Source organism: Micromys minutus, assembly GCF_963924665.1.
Source record: "Micromys minutus genome assembly, chromosome: 1".
Classification (NCBI taxonomy): Eukaryota; Metazoa; Chordata; class Mammalia; order Rodentia; family Muridae; genus Micromys; species Micromys minutus.
This window is the reverse complement of record NC_137969.1, coordinates 95355119-95374297: the sequence shown is the minus strand read 5'-3', so window position 1 is coordinate 95374297 and position 19179 is coordinate 95355119. Positions and strand designations below refer to the sequence as shown.

At 43.8% G+C, this 19179-nt stretch overlaps 1 protein-coding gene across 4 annotated transcripts in view; it reads right to left on the bottom strand.

Annotated features, from left to right (window-relative positions):
* The window catches only part of AGTPBP1 (ATP/GTP binding carboxypeptidase 1), a 120659-nt gene that overhangs the window by 42399 nt on the left and 59081 nt on the right, over positions 1–19179 (bottom strand). For all 4 annotated transcript variants that reach the window (XM_080914313.1, XM_080914311.1, XM_080914314.1 and 1 more), the window contains exons 14-17: positions 18689–19179; positions 13010–13093; positions 11682–11768; positions 11452–11600 (exon numbers count right to left, since the gene is read on the bottom strand). The exon at positions 18689–19179 is cut by the window's right edge and continues 198 nt beyond it. In XM_080914313.1, the coding sequence (XP_080770439.1) occupies positions 11452–11600; positions 11682–11768; positions 13010–13093; positions 18689–19179 (811 nt within the window). The remainder of the gene's footprint in view (positions 1–11451; positions 11601–11681; positions 11769–13009; positions 13094–18688) is intronic.

The window sequence follows — 19179 nt, the reverse complement described above, 5'->3', positions numbered from 1 at the left end:
CAGAGTGCTATCAAAATAACTTCATACTCCTTTAGCCTCTGTGTGTGCACACAGGCACAAGTGCACGCACACACACAATACACACACACAAACACAAACCATACACATACATACACACACACACCCCTAAACATTGGATTTGTGTTATTTTGTTTAAATATTTTCAACACTTGTTTTTATTGATTCTCTTCCTTCCCTTTGGTTTATTTCCTTCTCTAGTTTCTAACATTGGATATTTTCAGCTCTTCCTTATTTCAAAGAGTAGAACCACTTCAGTTTACAAATTAATGCTGGTTAAGTCATACTCCCTAAGTCTGAGTCGGCTAGCCTTCTGCTAAAATGAAATGTGGCTGAAATAAAAAGAGGCCTGTCATTGGATGAGAAGGAAGGATGGGCAGAAACAAAGTTTTAGAAAGAGTGGGAGGAGCCAGAGCGAGGATGAGGAGCTGGGAGCAACATGGAAGCAGATGTTGATTCTTCTCTGCACACGAATACAAGCTGTTATGAATATGTTTTGCTGTGTTCTTTCAGGTGGCAACTTAACTAAGTTCAAGAGGAAGTGCAGTGGCAGGGCACCCCATGCCCACCGTGGAACTGGTGTTCGAAGTGTGGGATACGCGGAACTGGTGTGGTGGAACCAGCCAAGGATACAGTGAGAGCAGCATGGTGGTGCCAAGGTGTGGGGGGGGGGGGTTGCTGCGCAGAGTGGTACTTGTGGGAACCGGTAGGTCATGAGAGAGAACAGAGGTAGCGCAGCGCAGGATGCGCGGAGTGGTAACTCGCAAGATCCCGGCACCACCTTTTTTAATATTTACCACAACAAAATGCATTATGTCAGGAGGCGCTTATTAGACACTAGCAATGAGCCTAGCTCTACAGGAGAATTTAAATTTTTAAGTATTTAATTTTAATTTTAATAGCCTCAAGTGGCTGGTAGCTACCATGATAGACAGTTTTAAATAATTTCTAACATCAGTCTTAAATGTTCTCTTTTTAAGAAAGGATATTAAAATATATATATATTATTAATTTCCAAAACCTGATTTTTAACCACTTCTTTGTTAATTTCTACCAACAGTTTAGATCACAATAAAATATGCAGAATATTTCTTACAATTCCTAAGTTTCCCAGTGATAAGATGTAAGCTTCTTCAGACTGCAGAACCTGAAGAGTGAGCGCCACATTCAGCAAAGACTCTGTGGGCGGAGCCACTGGAGAGCCGGGGTGTGTGCTTCCAGGGCCATCCAAATGTTCCCTGCATATCTCTGCCACACACTACAACCTATATGGCAGATGTTTGCCACACACTTGACGCCCAACACTCTGGTTTCCAGTTCTGTCTTCAGCTCCCCATTTTGATGAATGAAGACAGTCAGCTGTCCTCTCACACCTCAGTTTCCTGAATGTGCAAGACTCACTTCGTGGCTGCCAACGCCACGCTCTGGTGGGATGGCCCACTCTCTAGGGTGCCTCACCCTTGCTTCTTGCTGGACCCCTGCCTGAGCTCAGTCACTTCTCACAGTTGATGTCTTTCTCCGTCCTGAGCTTTTCTCTCAGGGTGCTGGGGGCCCTCAAAAGTCCAAAGCCAAGTATGGCTGCCCCATTCCCTTTACACCCTTGCTACGTTGTCTAGGACAGATTCTATTTTAATAATAGCTGTCTCTGAATAAAGCTAATTATTGGAGCTTTTGCTGTTTCTGTAGGTCTCCATGACTTTACCACATAAAGGTCTGTAGTATCTTAAGGACAGACAGACAGGCAAATAGATAGACCCTGTGAATGGCTCCTGTCTCTCAGCTACTGTGGTGTCTAACTACTGCATTTCTCTGACACTGAAGTCACCAGCTCTGCTTTAATACCTACTTACCTTTGCCAAATTGTTCAGTCACAAGTGCTCTGTCCCTGAAGAACTCACGGCACCATGCTTACTCGCGCAGCAATGCCCTGCCCATGCCCCACCTCAGCCCAGCAACCCACTTCTGTTCCACTACTTAATTAATACTTTTCCTTTTTAGCTTTCGATTTGTCCTGGTCTTGCTGATTTTCTTCTTAATGCTTTGTCCCTGCCCTGTTATGGTCTAGATTAGCTGTCATTTCTCCAAGGCTTTATCAAAGCACTAAGTCATCTGACCAAGGCCAGACTGATTTCTTCTGCATCCTGCGCTTCAAGGCTACTAGGACACCTTAAGTGTCTTGAGATCTCTACATGGACTGATTTTTCTCAAAGAGGGTTTAGGTAGCATATTTCCTGAATTCCTACATTTACTGGCAGTGACAAGTGACAGATCATATAAAAGATGTCTGGCTATCTCCAAGCCTCTAGAGTTCCAGGTAATGGGTCCAGTACTACCGACCTTCTCCATACAGAATGACTCGGCAGTTACAAGCACACACTCTACAACCAGGGCTTAAATTCTAGCTTGGCCACATACAGATGCAAGGCCTTTGATAGAGTGCTCACACTGTCTACATGGCTGGCTGTCAGTGCGTGAACTCTGGGAGTGGGTGTGCCAAAAACACCAAGACCTGCACAAGGGAGCACTCGGTGATGGTCACCTGCCCATAGCACTTGACAGTGCTCTGAAGGAAAGCAGATCAAGCCTCTCGGTACCTGAAAACTTAGCAGTGTCACCGCTCACTTAAGTCATGTCTGAGTCTCTGACCCTTGCAGATCCATTTAACCCTCAAGTATCACTCTTCTACAGACACAGAAAAATGTACCCTAACAGCTAAGTACTGCAAGCAGAAAAAGGTCCAAGGTCCAGGCTGAGGTTAAGGGGTGCTTTATACCACTTAAAATGTTCTGATTTTACTAAACAATGTATTCTAATACTACTTTTTAAATTATGATATTAATTCTGAAAAAAAAAGAAAGCAATATTCAAGAGTTCTGACTAAATATTTCTGGAAAAACTAGGCCACAACGCCAAGAATCAGTCTAAGGAAGTAACTCAGATTCCATAAGGCATAATTTATTCAATACGATACAGAGAGGCTATATCTGAGTAACTGATACTGACCAAAGATTAAGTTGCCACGAAAACAACCAATGGCACTGGCCTTTAATAAAAAATCTTTTATTATCAGTAATAACTATAAACATGAAGAAAGGGGGGTGTCTCTGGCTCCACCCACCACATAACTCATAGGCACAACACTAAAGGGGACATTAGTGGACAAAGACACATAGTTTAAAATAGAGAAGGGAATCAATCTTTCCATATATCCTCACCAAAAGGATATCCAACAAATAATACAAAACTAGACACTCTCCAAACTCTCGGCACTAGGAATTTATTAACAAGAAACAGGCAAAGGAGCAGGAGCTGGAAAGAGACAATAACGTAAGTCAGAGCAGAACTCAGACCAAAATATACGAAAGAAACAAAGAACGTGTGTTTACCTGTGTACGTGTGTGCACACAAGCGTGCATGTGGTCTTCAAGCCTGAAGACCACCTTTAGCAGCTGGTTCTCCCAGACAGGCCTTGGGTCAGGTTTGCTCAGCATGCACCTTCCCTCCCAGCATGCACCTTCCCTCCCTGACCCATCTCCTTCCTGTGAGAGTAGCACTTCACAGTGGAAACAGTGATGGCGACAGTTGAGGACAAAGCAAGGTCAGCGCTGCATAAAGAACAGACGCCGGGAACAAGGAGAATGAGCGCAGCGCTGACGGCAAACGGCATCTCAGTTCAATAGTCAGTTGAATATGGGAAAGAACTGAAAGACTGAAAACGTGGCTGGAGCGAAGCCACCCCATGGATTTAAAAGAAGAAAGTCTAACTAAAATGGGGATCCAAGGACTAGAAGTACATCATGTATGAATGACGGTTCCCTGATCCTAACCGCCATGCTACAGTGACACGCGGGAAAGCTGTGGTTTGTCGACAACGGATACAAGGAGATGTAGTGCTGGGCACCACTTCAGATGTCAGCATCTGGACAAAGTACCTGACATTTCAGTACACTTCAAGTTATTTCAATGTAAAACTTCTAGAAAGAGTTGGTAGTTGTGGAATATTGCTCAGTGGGTAGCAATTTTTGCCTTACAGGCCTGAGGACCTGAGCTTCGACGCCCAGAACCCTCAGAAAAGCCGGATGCAGGAGCCTGTTTGTAATCCCAGCACATTCCTACCAGGAAGGGTAGAGACGGGAGAGTTTCTGTTGTCCTCTGACCATGGCACTCCTTCCACAGCATACACACACATACACACACGACACGCATCATATATTCATGGCGTATACCATACAAGCAAAAGCACAAATATACTCAACACACCGTAAATCTCATACACACACCATATACACATAAATACATACACACACATACAAAGTTGACAAGTGTCTTGTGCATGCTCACTTTATGTTACAAGCAGGACTGTTACGGTGGATGTACATAGAAGGAGTTAAAATCCCCTTGAACCTGAGAGTGGGGTAGGGAGAGAATGAAACACAAGCTTGAAACTAAAGCTATGACTAAGTGAAAATCTGCCATCTGGTGGCAATGTAAGAAAATCCATTCAGGTAACAGATAAAGAGGGTGTGGAGACAGTAACACAAATGTTCAAATTTAGCAATACAGACAGCGTTATCTCAGAAATATATCCAAAACTGCTTTAGGATCATCTGTGAGAACTAGTGAATAGAATCAGCTGAAAAGAAGGCCTCAAGGCAACTAAGGAAATGGAAGTAACGCTTGCACTGCCCATCCTGGTGAGCCCCACCAACAAGACTTCTACCTACCAAGGCCACTTCATGTGCCCATCACCCAGTGTCCCCTAGGCAAAACACCCAACCCTTCCACAAAGTAAAACAGAAGGCGAACTATTCTATAAGTACTATGTCCTCCTTCATTAGTTTATGCCAAGTAAGGACCTCCAGCCCTCCACCAAATGACGGCTTTAGTCATAGGTTCCAGATGCAGCCTGTTCTAAGTACATACAATGCTGAATTCGAGTTTGCAAAAACACTCACTTTTTTCAGCCTCTACTGAGCCAGCTTCAATTTTGTGTAGTAGTAACCTAGTAAATCCAACACTGGTCATATTTTTTTAAATGTAGCTACCAAAACAGCTTGCTCTACAATTTATCCTAACTTCATAGATAATATTTACAAATATATAAAAGAAAAAGAACATTCACAACATTAAGTTCTTGTTGGAGTCCAGAAAGAGCCTAGAATAAAGTCAGATGGAGACTGAGAAAAGCAGCTCGTGGTCTCTGGGTGTGTGGGGGTCAGTCCCACAGACACACTCCATGCCACATGCAAGTCCATGAAGAATAACGGGAACACATAAAGTAAGGGAGGGTAATTGAGGGGAGAGGAAGAGAGGAGTAAGGGAAAGGAGGGGAGAGGAAGAGAGGAGGAAGGGAAAAGAAAAAGGAGGGGAGAGGAAGAGAGGAGGAAAGAAGGGGAAGGAGGGCAGATGGAAAGGAGGGTGTTTTGAGGAAAGATACAGCAAGCAGCACCAAACAAAAGTAGATGTTTTATTTTAATTCAGTTATAACTGTCTATATTAAAGACAAAGGGTCAAGGAACAAACCGCTTTCTCCATTTATAAAACCAGCAGCAAGCCATGTACCAACCTAATTAAAATTCACAAATATACGAACAAAACTGAAGGCACCTACAGTGGAAGACTGAACTGCAGCACTGTTCAAACACTGTGTAGAGAGCTACAGCCCTCCATACAGTCCTCCACACAGTCCTCCATAAAGTCCTCCATAAAGTCCTCCACACAGCCCTCCATACAGTCCTCCACACAGTCTTCCACACAGTCCTCCACACAGTCCTCCACACAGCCCTCCATACAGCCCTCCACACAGCCCTCCACACAGTCCTCCACACAGTCCTCCATACAGCCCTCCACACAGTCCTCCACACAGTCCTCCATACAGCCCTCCACACAGTCCTCCATACAGCCCTCCACACAGTCCTCCACACAGTCCTCCACACAGCCCTCCATACAGCCCTCCACACAGTCCTCCACACAGCCCTCCACACAGTCCTCCACACAGCCCTCCACACAGTCCTCCATACAGCCCTCCACACAGTCCTCCACACAGTCCTCCACACAGTCCTCCACACAGTCCTCCACACAGTCCTCCACACAGTCTTCCACACAGTCCTCCATACAGCCCTCCACACAGTCCTCCACACAGTCCTCCACACAGTCCTCCATACAGCCCTCCACACAGTCCTCCACACAGCCCTCCACACAGTCCTCCATACAGCCCTCCACACAGTCCTCCATACAGCCCTCCACACAGTCCTCCACACAGCCCTCCACACAGTCCTCCACACAGCCCTCCACACAGTCCTCCATACAGCCCTCCACACAGTCCTCCACACAGTCCTCCACACAGTCCTCCATACAGCCCTCCACACAGTCTTCCACACAGCCCTCCACACAGTCCTCCACAAATCCTCCATACAGCCCTTCACACAGTCCTCCACACAGTCCTCCACACAGTCCTCCACACAGTCCTCCATACAGCCCTCCACACAGTCCTCCACACAGTCTTCCACACAGCCCTCCATACCGTCCTCTATATGCCAAGTTACACTCAGCTGAAAATTTACCACAAGTAAAACCAAACTGAAACTCAAAGGAGACACAAGGTATAAACCATCCAACAAACACTGGCTGTCAGTGGTTATCAAGTGTTACCTACAACAATACATCTAATTACCTATTAAAACAAAACAGACTAGATACATTTCAAAGTTTCTTCAAATCCAAAATTATTGCAAATAATAAAATCTACATGTCTGTAAGAAAAATTAATTAAACTTTGAAAGTAACAGAGGTTTTAACCAAAAATAATTAGGCCAGGAAAAAATGTAGTAAACCTTTCCCCTAGGGTTATAGTCAAATAAAGATAGCAAGATTAAAAACAGAAATATTAAAATCTTGAAGGCATATAGAATTAAGATGTGATAAAGAAGAAATTTAAAGTGCTTTGATCATCCACAAAAAACAAATTAAACAAGTAAAGAAAAGCACTAATTTGCAGGGAGATAAAGGTCAAAATTAAAGAAAATTTCTAAATAAAGTGAAAAAACAGAAGCTGTAGGGATTTTTTAATATAAAAACAAAATGTTTTTAAAAAATTAAAATAAGAAAAGCCCCCCAGAAGTAGAAGTAGGAGGAGGAAGACGAGCAGGAAGAGGAAAGGCAGAGGAGGAGAGGGAGAAGAGAAGATGGAGAGGAGGAGGGAGAGAAGTAGGGAGAAGGAGGAGGGGGAGGGAAGGAGGGGGAGAGGAGGAGGGGGAGAGGAGGAGGGGGAGAGGAGGAGGGGGAGAAGAGGAGGGGGAGAAGAGGAAGGAGAGGAGGAGGGGGAGAGGAGAAGGGGGAGAGGAGGAGGGGGAGAGGAGGAGGGAGAGGAGGAGGGGGAGAGGAGAAGGGGGAGAGGAGGAGAGAAGGAGGGGGAAAAGGGGAGAGGAAGAGGGGGAGAGGGGGAGAGGAGGAGGGGGAGAGGAGGAGGGGGAGAGGAGGAGAGGAGGAGGGGGAAAAGGGGAGAGGAAGAGGGGGAGAGGGGGAGAGGAGGAGGGGGAGAGGGGGAGAGGAGGAGGGGGAGAGGGGGAGAGGAGGAGGGGGAGAGGGGGAGAGGGGGAGGAGGGGGAGAGGAGGAGGGAAGAGGAAGCCCAAGAATGAAAATAAGGACAGAACTACAGTTACTGTTCAGTTTCTGCTACTAATCAAAGTCTAAATGTCACTTACACAAGAGTAAGAGAACTATCAATACTGTCCAAAACTGAACCGCCACTCGGAGACACTGGACAGCACACTTTATTTTGACATTAATAGAAACACTACTAATAATTACCTCGTGCTTTTAAAACCATGCTTTTAAAAAAAAAACACCCAAAGTATTTTATAATCAAATAGAAATTTCTGATAAAATTGTAATACTTATAATAAGCATGCATGCAAGGTGGTGCACACACTCCTGGCAGGAGGATCAGGGGTTCAAGGTTACTGAACACAATGAGTTCAAGACTAGCGAGGGCTATGTTGAGACTCACCCCACAAAGTAATAAACTTTTCAGAGAAACAAACCTAAGATTTTTAAATTGTTTTTTTTTTTTGAAAATATGGTAGAACACTAAACTATAATACTAGAATTAATATACTCCAAACAAATGCTAATGTATAATTAAGCCTCAGTTTATGAGAAGTTGGTATTTTAAGTCAAATGGAGACATAAAATGATTAAATCCTCAGGATACCTAAAATGCAGAGAAACTATGACATTGATGTGTGACAACAAAGGTTTGGATAAGACACATTTACAGTATTTCAGAGGAACTTTTAAGGACCAGAGAAGATACCAGCAATGCAATTTCTAATTAAAATACAGAGAACAACACAGCATGGCTCTTGGCCTCCTTTTTAAGTACGACGTAATTTTGTGTCAGCATGTCAGCACTGTAGGAAGACTGGGACAAGGCTGTGTTAAGTGAACTGTCTCCATTTATGGCAGCCTCAGTCTGATTTCCTACTCAAGACCACTGTAAGTCCCGAACTGTGAAATACATACAAGAGCACCTGGAGGAGAACCGGAAGTGAGGATTTAAAACCACAACTACCCTCAAAGGTCCTGCCGCTGTGAGTCAGGTTCCTCAGAGAGTGCTCACTAAGGAACTTATCTCACTGGGGCAGAGCTTTGTCAGGCAGATGAGCACTGCTTAAGAGGAGCAATTTTAACTTAAAGTTTTAACTGCTCAGCAAAGCTTAGTGCTCAGGGCATTATTCTTACAGATGAAAGGTTAGTGGAAATTCTACCTTACGGCACCACTTAGAGACTACACTGCCACACACAGAGAAATGTCTTCTTTTATTCTTAAAGGACACCCACAATACAAATGAAATCCATTTTCTTAACTGTTCTTTTCTACTCTAAAAATACTACATTAAGTAAGGAACACATAGGTATTTTTATTTATCTTGATAATATTTTGAGCATGTTTCAATTAAGATAGAATTTTAAAGCTATAACAAGGCTGAATGTCAGCAAAAATTTCTCAGAGAGGTCACAAACAGTTCATGGCCATGCGTACCACTGTGACCCCACCCAGCCCTAACTGGTCTCAGAGGCTAAGCAGAACCCAACCTGCTTACTTGGATAGATACAAGTCACATGCAATGACTGTTTATACACTAAAGTCACCATGAATGAAGTACATAAAATAGACTACATCAAGACTATGTCACGGGCTGGAGAGAAGGCTCAGTGGTTAAGAGCACTGACTACTGTTCCAGAGGACCGGGTGTGATTCCCAGAACACACACGGCAGCTTACAGCCTGTAAGTCCTCCCTGGGCCCCAATACATACAAAGCATGAAGCAGACATATGCATAAAGTCAAATGCTCTTTCAAAAAAACCATTTTTATCACCAGTTATGCAAAACAACATAACTATTAACATTTTAGTCAAAATATAAATGTTTGTCTTTAAAAGATTACTTGAAAATTAGATAAAAGACACCAAATCTCTAAAAAAAAAAAAAAAAAAAAAAAAAAAAAAAAAAAAAAAAAAAAAAAAAAACCAAAAAAAAAAACAAAAAAACTTATGACCATGCCAGACACTGACTATCTCATCTTCCTATTGTTTCACCAGATCAGCGGCAAAGCTTTTATCTCCTACACGGAATTCTAGAGTGACCCATTTCCTACCACCACAGTAACTACCGTCAACAACATAATCAAACAACTCTTCAGAGCTTCACTCCACAGACATCTCTGCGGAGCCTCCCCAGCTCAGGGAGTGGCTAGAAGCACGGGCTCTGGCCTATTGTTAAAAGCTTTTCACTCTTTGCAACAAATAGTGGAGACCACTGTCATTTTCTAACTTATTTCTTCTCCATCTGTACCGAAGGGGTGCTTGTACATTTTATTATACATTTAAAAACTTGCTATTATTAGATTTGAAATTTGAAGTTTTGATTTTTAAATGCAAGTGTCAAGTTTATGTAATTACCCACCCTTGACATAGCCCGTGGCTACACAGCAGTTGGCCAGCAGATAGCCCTTAGTTATGTACTTAAGGTACCGCACAGAGCAGCCTTAAATGACACTGTTGATTTCTCCTTCCAAAACACTAGAGCTTTATTTTAAAAAAGAAAATTCTCTCGCAGAGTATCAAGAGGGAACGCCAATACACAAAATGCTGATCCTTCAACACTGTCCATAAACCGTGCAGTAAGAATTTATTCTGTGAGAAACAGACACAGGCCAAGAACAGAAACCAATCTGTGGCAGGGCAGGCATTCAGTAGATGAAGGTAGTGAAGCCTGAGCCTGGCATGGGTGAGGAGTGATGAAACTGAGGCTCTCCACACAGGCCTTGCAGATGGAGACACAGCAATAGACCAGTAACCCACTGACATGTGACAGCTCCTCAGCAGGCCTCAGCCACTGAGAGATGTTTCTAGTTTACAAGACAGCCAACAAAAGAAACTAAACACAAGTGGTTTCACTAGAACATTGCATCACGCTTGCAGAACTCACACCAGTTCTCCAGAAGGACTTTCAGAAGATGGAAGGACCACATCAGTATTAGCATGATACCAAAAGTGGATCCGATGTGGGGGCTGGGCAGAGAAAAGTGGACATGGATCTTCCTATGCATAAATGTAAAAATATTTTTTGTGGGGCTAGAGAGATGGTTCAGCAGTTAAGAACACTGGCCTCTTCCCCAGCTCAATTCCCGGCACCCGACTGTGGCTCCTCATGACCTTCTGTAAAAGGACCTGATGCCCTCTTCTGGCACGCACGTGTAATTGCAGACAGAGCAGGTGTCCATAAAAACCTCTCTCTCTCCGCCTGCTTGCTCTCAGCTTATTAGGAAGCTCATTTCTTCACTGACATTAGAACCTACTTCTTCAGGCTTCCGGTATATACTAAAGAACTCCTGAGACTTCAAACCTTGTGGACTTAGTAAGTACTGGCTTTTGCCATTGTTGGATTAGCTGGACCTCATCCTTCAGGATTCTCTCTCTCTCTCTCTCTCTCTCTCTCTCTCTCTCTCTCTCTCTCTCTCTCTCTCTCTCTCTCTCTCCCTCCCTCCCTCCCTCCCTCCCTCCCTCCCTCCCTCCCTCCCTCCCTCCCTCCCTCTCTCTCTCTCTCTCTCTCTCTCTCTCTCTCTCTCTCTCTCTCTGTCGTGGAGCTTCAGCCCCAGCCTAAACTGCAAACCCCCAACCCTGCCACAGATCTGCTTCCTTAGGCAGGACAGGATGACAGGAAATTCCAGGGACACAGCCTCGCAGCTCCACAACACCCTGCAGTTCTTTTCACCCAACCAGAGCTGATGCTTTTTCACTCTGTATACTGGCTGAGGCCTGAAAAACAGAGACACTGAGTGTGTCTAGGATGGTGCTTCCATGCTGAATTCTGGTCCTACAAGTAATGTGCCTGTGTGCCGTCTCACCAGAAGGGAACGTATCTTACCGTAATTAAACTGGCTGTTGGACTTCTCACAGTTGATGATGTTGAACCTGTATGCCACACCTGGCCGCATCCCACTGACTTCAAAGTAGAACCACTGATGGTAATGGTTACTGTTTATATCGGAGTTCAGAATGAGGTCATACTCGCTTCTGAAACACAAGCAAAGACACGTGATGGCAAGCCCACAGAATCTGTGTGCACACAAAATGAGAACATTTAAAATGGCTTACTTTCTAATTTGAATTACTTTGCGCAGGTTCCCAGATTCAAATTTTGAGTTAAACTTCAAAATATCTCCTTCTTCTGGAGTGGTATAGCTAAATAGATATTTTAAAATAAATATATTAAAATCATTACACTTAAACAGATAAGCAAAGACTACAACTAGAGGACAGATCAAAAGCATGCAATGCTTCTCCCCTTTCATTTACAACAAAGAATAAAGTAAACACAACAAAGAAAAGATCTGACTTACATTCATACTCAAATTGTAATTACAAAAGGCTTGTTCCTACACTTATACCCATAGTAAGGACTCTGCCTTGTTGAACAAATGTCATTTCTAAGATACAGATTATCACATAAGAAAAAAAGCCATGTATTTTTTAAACTTCCTGGTAATAGCTGTAATTCTAAGAAACCATGCTGGTCTTGCTAACACGGAAGGTGTAGGAGTTTTGCCTACCATGCTGAGCCCTATCACACCCGGCCTTATCCTCACATAAGAAGACCCTGCTCTTCTGGCTGCACTGGTTAGGAACAAGCTGGGTGTGCACACGGGAGGTTCTGGGATTTATTATCCCACATCTAACACAGACGCGTGAGCAGTGGAACAAGTGCATCGTAAATACAGTATGTTCTTCTTCCTCTGTGTCAGCACTTTGCAGCCAGTGAAGGTGACACATGCCTCCAGAACCAGGACTAATGTCAGGCTGAAGGTCAGCCTGGGCTACACAGTGAGTTCCGCATCAGCTAAGATACAATGGGAGACCCTGCCATAAACAACAGCAAAGAATATTTTAGACTCAGTCCCCATCTCTGACAGAGCTTTACTCATATATCTACTAACAACTACTTTTAACAGTTCATTTCCTCCAGTTGTGATAGGTAAAATATTAACACAGTAAGGGAAGAAGAGACCCACAGAAAGCTGACTGAATTTCTCCAGTAGCTGTCACCTGTATTTATTTGCTACAGTTACATCCTCACACATTACCAGTAATGCGGAAGGAGCAAGTGGCCTGGCAGAAGCAAGACCAGGACTGTAGTGACTCAGCAGTGACTCAGCAGGCACTGGGCAGAAAGGCCAACCTTTCTCCTGAAACCCACACGTAACCACAGTACTAGCTTATAGCCCTTAAACTTCACCTACAACCAAAGGCTTCTAGATCTCTAAAATAAACACGATGTATCATGATTATCATGTGCCTACCTGATAAAGGATGGAATCAGCACCAATGAAGAGGGGAAGTGTAACAGAAAGAACAGTTTCATCCTTTAGAAAGAACACTAATAAACAAAACCGTATGAACAAAAAGGTTTTAGAAATCAGACTCACTTCGGGTTATCTAAATCATACACCACCCGGTCAATGACATCATTCTGGTGTATCAGCCGCTCGATATCTTGGGCAATTTTTGTCCTGAAATCATAAAAGACAAACTTAACAAAATCCACTACTATCTGCCTCTGATACCAATGCACAACCTTCTCACAAGTGTAAGTCTGGCATGGAAAGGGATAAAATAGTAATTGTGTGAAAATTAAAACAATCATTCCCTACTTGTATACAAAAAAATTCAGCACAAAATAACCAAGATCAAAGTCAGTACATATCAAAACTAGAGCTGTAAAGACTAAACACATACACAACAGCCAGAGGGAAGGCAGCCTGGAATGCCTGTTAGGCCTGTCTCCTCAGAAAGCAGGTGGTCTAACCATTAAGCAAGGATTTCTATGTGCATAACAGCAGCACTGTGGGAGGCAGGACAGAACCACAGAGATAAGGCAACCCCACAAGACCTTAAGTCCCACCTATTTAGGAATTTACCCCCAAGAATCCAGTCTGTCTGAAGGTGCTGCAGAATCCCCTTCCTGTGCTGGGAAGAGAAGTTGGAGAGCCGGGACATACCAGGAAGAACCAAAGTGCAGCTGAGACAGAAAACGCCATCAGGGCAGATGCCGATTCCAGCCATCTAGCCACAAAGTTCTGGTGGCATTCATGAAGTATGATCTCTCAAATCTCTTTCAAGGTTTTCATTTTTAACTTGTGTGAGTGTGTGTGTGTGTGTGTGTGTGTGTGTGTGTGTTACATGTGGTTGAAAACCCCCAGATATGGGGTGCTGGGAACTGAAGTTGGGGCCTTTATAAGAACAGCATGTGCTCTAACCACTGACCCATCTCTCCAGTCCCTATGATGAGCTCTTAAGGAGGAAGTCCACAGCATGTGCCAATGTAACTTCTAATTTAGATCACTTCAGAGAGTATAACTGTGTTTACAAATCTATGTTTGCCAAAACGGTTACAATAAAATGTGAAAAATATATAGAACCCCAAACTCCAAGACTCTCAACTGAGAAAATTTGAAACTACCACCTACATGAAGATGTTCTTCAATACTTAAAGAATATTAAAGGTAATTAGTCTCCTAAACTGCCTCCCAAAGATGGTGGTTGAAGGCCTTTTTTTCCCCTCCTGTGCTGCCACTCAGAGGCTGAGAACCATTTGGAGGTGAGGCCTAGGGGAAGGGAATTAAGTCACTGGGGGAAACATCTAAAGAGGATCCTAAGAACTGCACCCCTTCTCTCTGCCCTCTTTCAGCCCTCGTCCCCTGGCACCATGAGGTCAATGGCTTTGCTCTCTCTACCTGAACTGCCTACCACTCTGTTCTGCCTTCTCATGGGTCGCACGGCACAGCCAATCAGCCGCAGACTCAGACCTCTGACAACACACCAAAACGAGCCTTTTCTCCATATCTGTTGCTGAGTACAGACATCTGTCAGTGACAGGAAGCTGTAACAACACTATAACCTTACATTCTACATATGCAAAGAACTCAGCCTAAATGAAAACCAAAGGTCCGACAGTTAAACATAAAAGACACACTAAGACATCATGAGAGAGGTGTAAGCTAAAATTGTCTTTATCTACTCATTGGTTAAACACAATTTACTTTTCAGTTTATTCTATATAAAAATCACTCAACATATACAAAACTACCTGTAAAGGTAGGGGCAGTCTGCTGATTGGTTACTCTTTCTGTTTCAGGAAGGAAGCCGCTTAAGGAAGAAAGGGCTGAGTGTGCTTACAGTTCGGGGCTACAGCCCCATGTCAAGAGGAGCATAGCAGCAGGAAGGGGAGGTAGCCGGCACACTGTACCTGCAGTCAGGACCTGTGGCATCAGCTCTGCAATGGTGCTGCTCAGACCTAAGGTGAGTGAATCCTCCCTCTTCAGCTAACCTAATCTAATCTTTCACAGGCATGCCCAGAGCCTAACCTGAGCATGTCCCCTACAGGCAAGCCCAAAGGCTAACCTGATCTACATAATCCCTTCTGGACAGTTTGTCTCCTACGTAATTCTATTGGCTGGAGAGGTGAGTGCACCTGTGTGTTTGCGATCTCAGTGCAGACATGTAAGCGAATGCCCCCTGCTCTGAGTATATGAAGAGTCCCAAAGCTGTCAGCTGGGCATCTTCCTCCATGCCCTCCCACCTTATCCACTGAGACAGGGTGTCTGAGTAATAAGCCAGCCTGCTTGGTTCTCCTGCCTCTTCCTTCCGAGTACTGGATTACATGCGGACCAGTGCCCCACTCAGCTTTTCTGTGAGGGCCAGGGACCTCAACTCTAGTTCTCAAGTTTCCATAGCAAGAGCTTTAGCCATTAAACCATCTCTTAACCCCTCCTAAGAGACCCAAGACCCCGTCAGGTGGACGGTATTTGCCATCACACCTAGTCTCAACAATGAAGTTTTAGATTGGTTTGACCAGGACCATCCATCTATGTAACTGCTGGAGTGGAAGCGTCCGGGGAGCTGGGGGTCAGCAGTGAGAACCCAACTGAAGGCAATGGCATCCCTGCCCTCTAGAGCTATAGGAAGCAAAGAGCTCAGCTGTGTCCTGCCAGATGCTTCCTGTCATCTGAGCTCACATTACTCTGCCCGTTTGCCTGAGGAACAGACTGAGAGGACAGTCAAGCCTCAGAGGAAAAAGGAAAGAAGTCTGAATAAGGAGTGTTCATAACTGTTCCTTTACCTGATAAGATGACATAAATCCCCTGCACTGGATTTCTCTGTCAACTTGACACAAACTAGTCATCAAAAGGGAAGGAGCCTCAGTTAAGAAAATGCCTTTATGAGGTCCTGATGTTTAGGCATTTTCTCAACTAGTAATCAAAGGGAGAGGGCCCAGCCCACTGTGGGCTGTGCTAGCCCTGGGCTGGTGGTCCCGGATTCTATGAGAAAGCAGGCTGAGTAAGCCATGAGGAGCAAACCAGTAAGCAGCATCCCTTCAAGGCCTATCTATCAGTTCTGGTCTCCAGGTTCCTGCTCAGTTTGAGTCCTGTCCTGACTTCCTTCCATGACAATGAACAGCAATGTGGAAGTGTAAGCTGAACAAACCCTTTCCTCCCTAACTTGATTTTTAGTTCTGATGTTTGTCAGAGCAATAAAAACCCTAACTAAGACATCTACCATATAAAATTTTATTATTACTTTATCATCTACATTGAGAAGATATACATATCAATCTTTTTGTTGTTTTGATTTTTATTGGATATTCACTGTATTTACATTTCAAATGTTATCCCCTTTCCTCCCACTCCTATGCCCTTCCCCTTAAAGAATTATTTATTTATTTTATGTATGTGAGTACACTATAGCCGTCTTCAGACACACCAGAAGAAGGCATCAGATCCCATTACAGATGGTTGTGAGATACCATGTGGTTGCTGGGAATTGAACTCAGGACCTCTGGAAGAGCAGTCAGTGCTCTTAACCACTGAGCCATCTCTCCAGCCCAATTTTTTTTCTTTTTTTTTTTTTTTTTGAAGACAGAAATTTTCTGTGTAGCCCTGGCAGTTCTGAAACCCACAGAGATCCACCTGCCTCTGCTTCTTGAGAGTTGAGATTAAAGAGATGGGCAGCTACCACCCACCACGTAGGAATCTTGTAACAAACCTTTTCTTTTAAAATTGCATCAGAGACTTTAACAGAATTTATTTATTCTATACTAAATTTTGTTTTTAAAAAGATTAGGATAAAGACAGCCATACAACAGAACTCCAAGTGACACTGAGAGCGTCTGCAGGATCACGTTTCTGAGCGTGGAGTCTCACTATGCTGCCCAGACTAGACTGACTCAGCCTCTGGAGTGGCTGGGCCCAGCAGTTACATCGTCATGCCAGCTTACAAAGACGTTGCAAAGGAAAGGGCTGTGTCCTTTTTCTGAATGTGACAGAACAGTGACACCTCACTGACTTGACCCCTTTCATTTGTCACATTCCTAGATTCAAACAGGAAATGACACGGGCAAATCATTCACAAAACAACCATCATTCACTCAAAACAGGTTAAAAGAGACATAGCAACCAACGTGAGCAAACTATAGTCAATGTCCTCAATGCAGTTCAAGAAATAAGCATTTCTTAGAACTTTAGAAACAACTGTTAGCTACCCACATTTGGTTTTGTTTTTTTTGGGTTTTTTTTTTTTTTTTTTTGACATAATGAGAAACTTTAAAGCCTCAGTCAAGACTATCAGGGTCAACAAACATTTCCATAATGAGAAGGGCAGTGTCTATTTGGAGCGTTGAAAGTCATTGAGTCGAGTCACAGTTCTGTCATTGCTAGGCAAAAGCACCAACTTGTCAAATGAAGCATTAAGTGGTCCAGACAGCTGTGGCTTGTGGCTTGAAGACCCTTGTACTCCCAGATGCCCAGAGACCACAGGCAAGGCATCCTCTTCAGCACATGCTGTACTCGTAACAAGAGTGCATCAAGACTGATGGGAATCAGTTTTAAAAGTCAACAAAAGGGGCTAGAGAGCAAGCTGAGTGCTCTTTCATAGGACCTGGGTTCAATTCCCACACCCACATAGCAGCTCACAACTGTCACAACTCCAGTTCCAAGGAATCTGATGCGCTTACACAGACACACATGTAGACAAAACACCAATGCACATAAAACAAAAATAAAAATCATTTAAAAACGCCACCAAATGTAGCTCAAGCAGAGTCTGAGCACAGGTCTTCCCAAGCTAAGTGCACACTGACTAGTGCTACCAATGATTTCTATGTTTATTTTTGGCACGTTAAATATCACCTCACTCAGTGCTGTTACAATACCAGATTCTCACTCTGTACTTCAAGCTAAAATTTCAAACAAAATAATTAATTCTTATGCTTCATTTATATCCTATTTTAAGACCACATCTAAACCAAGTATGCATAAAAATTAGTAAATACTGCTAAGATCATATGTACTCAAACATCATTAAATAATCCTTCATGTTTTTAGGTACAGTCTGCACTAAGCTTCCACATTGTATCAGGGTCATATTATTGTTCTTTCATTTATGTAAGTAATATGCCTACAAAATGAAGTAGACCTACACAATTACATTAGTAATCATTGTGTGCTCACTGTTCTTGCTGAACAGAGAAAGAGGCTAAGTAGCCCCTTGTCTCATACTCAACTTTATCTCCAGTGTCCTCAGAGATCCCTTGTCCTGGGACAGGCCAATACCCTGGCCCTGTGACAGGGAAAAAGGAGTTTGGCAAAGAGTTCAAGGGTGGTAAACACTGCACCCATGATATAGCTACAGGAATTTTCCAGCAGGTCACAACTGCTTATCCCTCCCAAGCTGTAGAATGCCTGATGTGACCAGAAGGAAGTCACTGCCCGAGACTCTACACTGCTCCTAGGGCTCGGTCTCAGCAGGGCTCCTCAGGACACTTCTATTGGCTATTTTAAATGCCTGATCTGATGCCCTGTTATCTGCTACTTGTTATATGTTCTTTTCCCTTTCTTGCTATATATGTAATAAACTTAAATCTGAAGTACAGTAATCATATAACATTTTCTAGATACAACATGGACAACTTCAAAGCAACACAAAGCATCCTAAAAAGTAAACCTATAATTCATAGGAACTTTTTCCTATAGGCCCTGAACACAATCTATAAGTGTTTCTGACACTTGACAATGGTCCTGCTTGAGAGGCGGAGGAAGTTTGTGACTCACCTTTGTACACCGTAAGGCCTTTCTAAGATAGGCTCTTTGAAGGGAGGTGGGATGTGTCCAAAATAGTCAGGATAGGCCACCTCTGAATACTCTGGAACAGACTTCGTATTCTTCACAATCTCAATATAGAGGTCTGGGTCATGCAGTGTTGGTCCATCAGAGGCCTCAGCAGAGGACGCCTGCTCTGCTGAGGAGTGGGACTCAGTGTCTTCATCATCTTCAGTTTCAACTCCAGTACAACACAGCTTTCCAAGATGTACTGTCCGCCCTTCAAAAAGAGTACTTCCACACTTAGCCGCATGAGGACATGCTTTCGTGCATGAGAGGACAGTGAGAGGGAGACCATAGTCCTTCCTCATTCCTGTAGTCAAGCCAGAGGCTACTTGTGAAGGAACATTCTGCAGTGTGATTCGGTCTAAGGCCTTCACGAGATCGTTGTTGAAGCCGTGGGCTGAAGCAGCCGCTCTGTTCTGGCCACCCAGCGGCTGCGG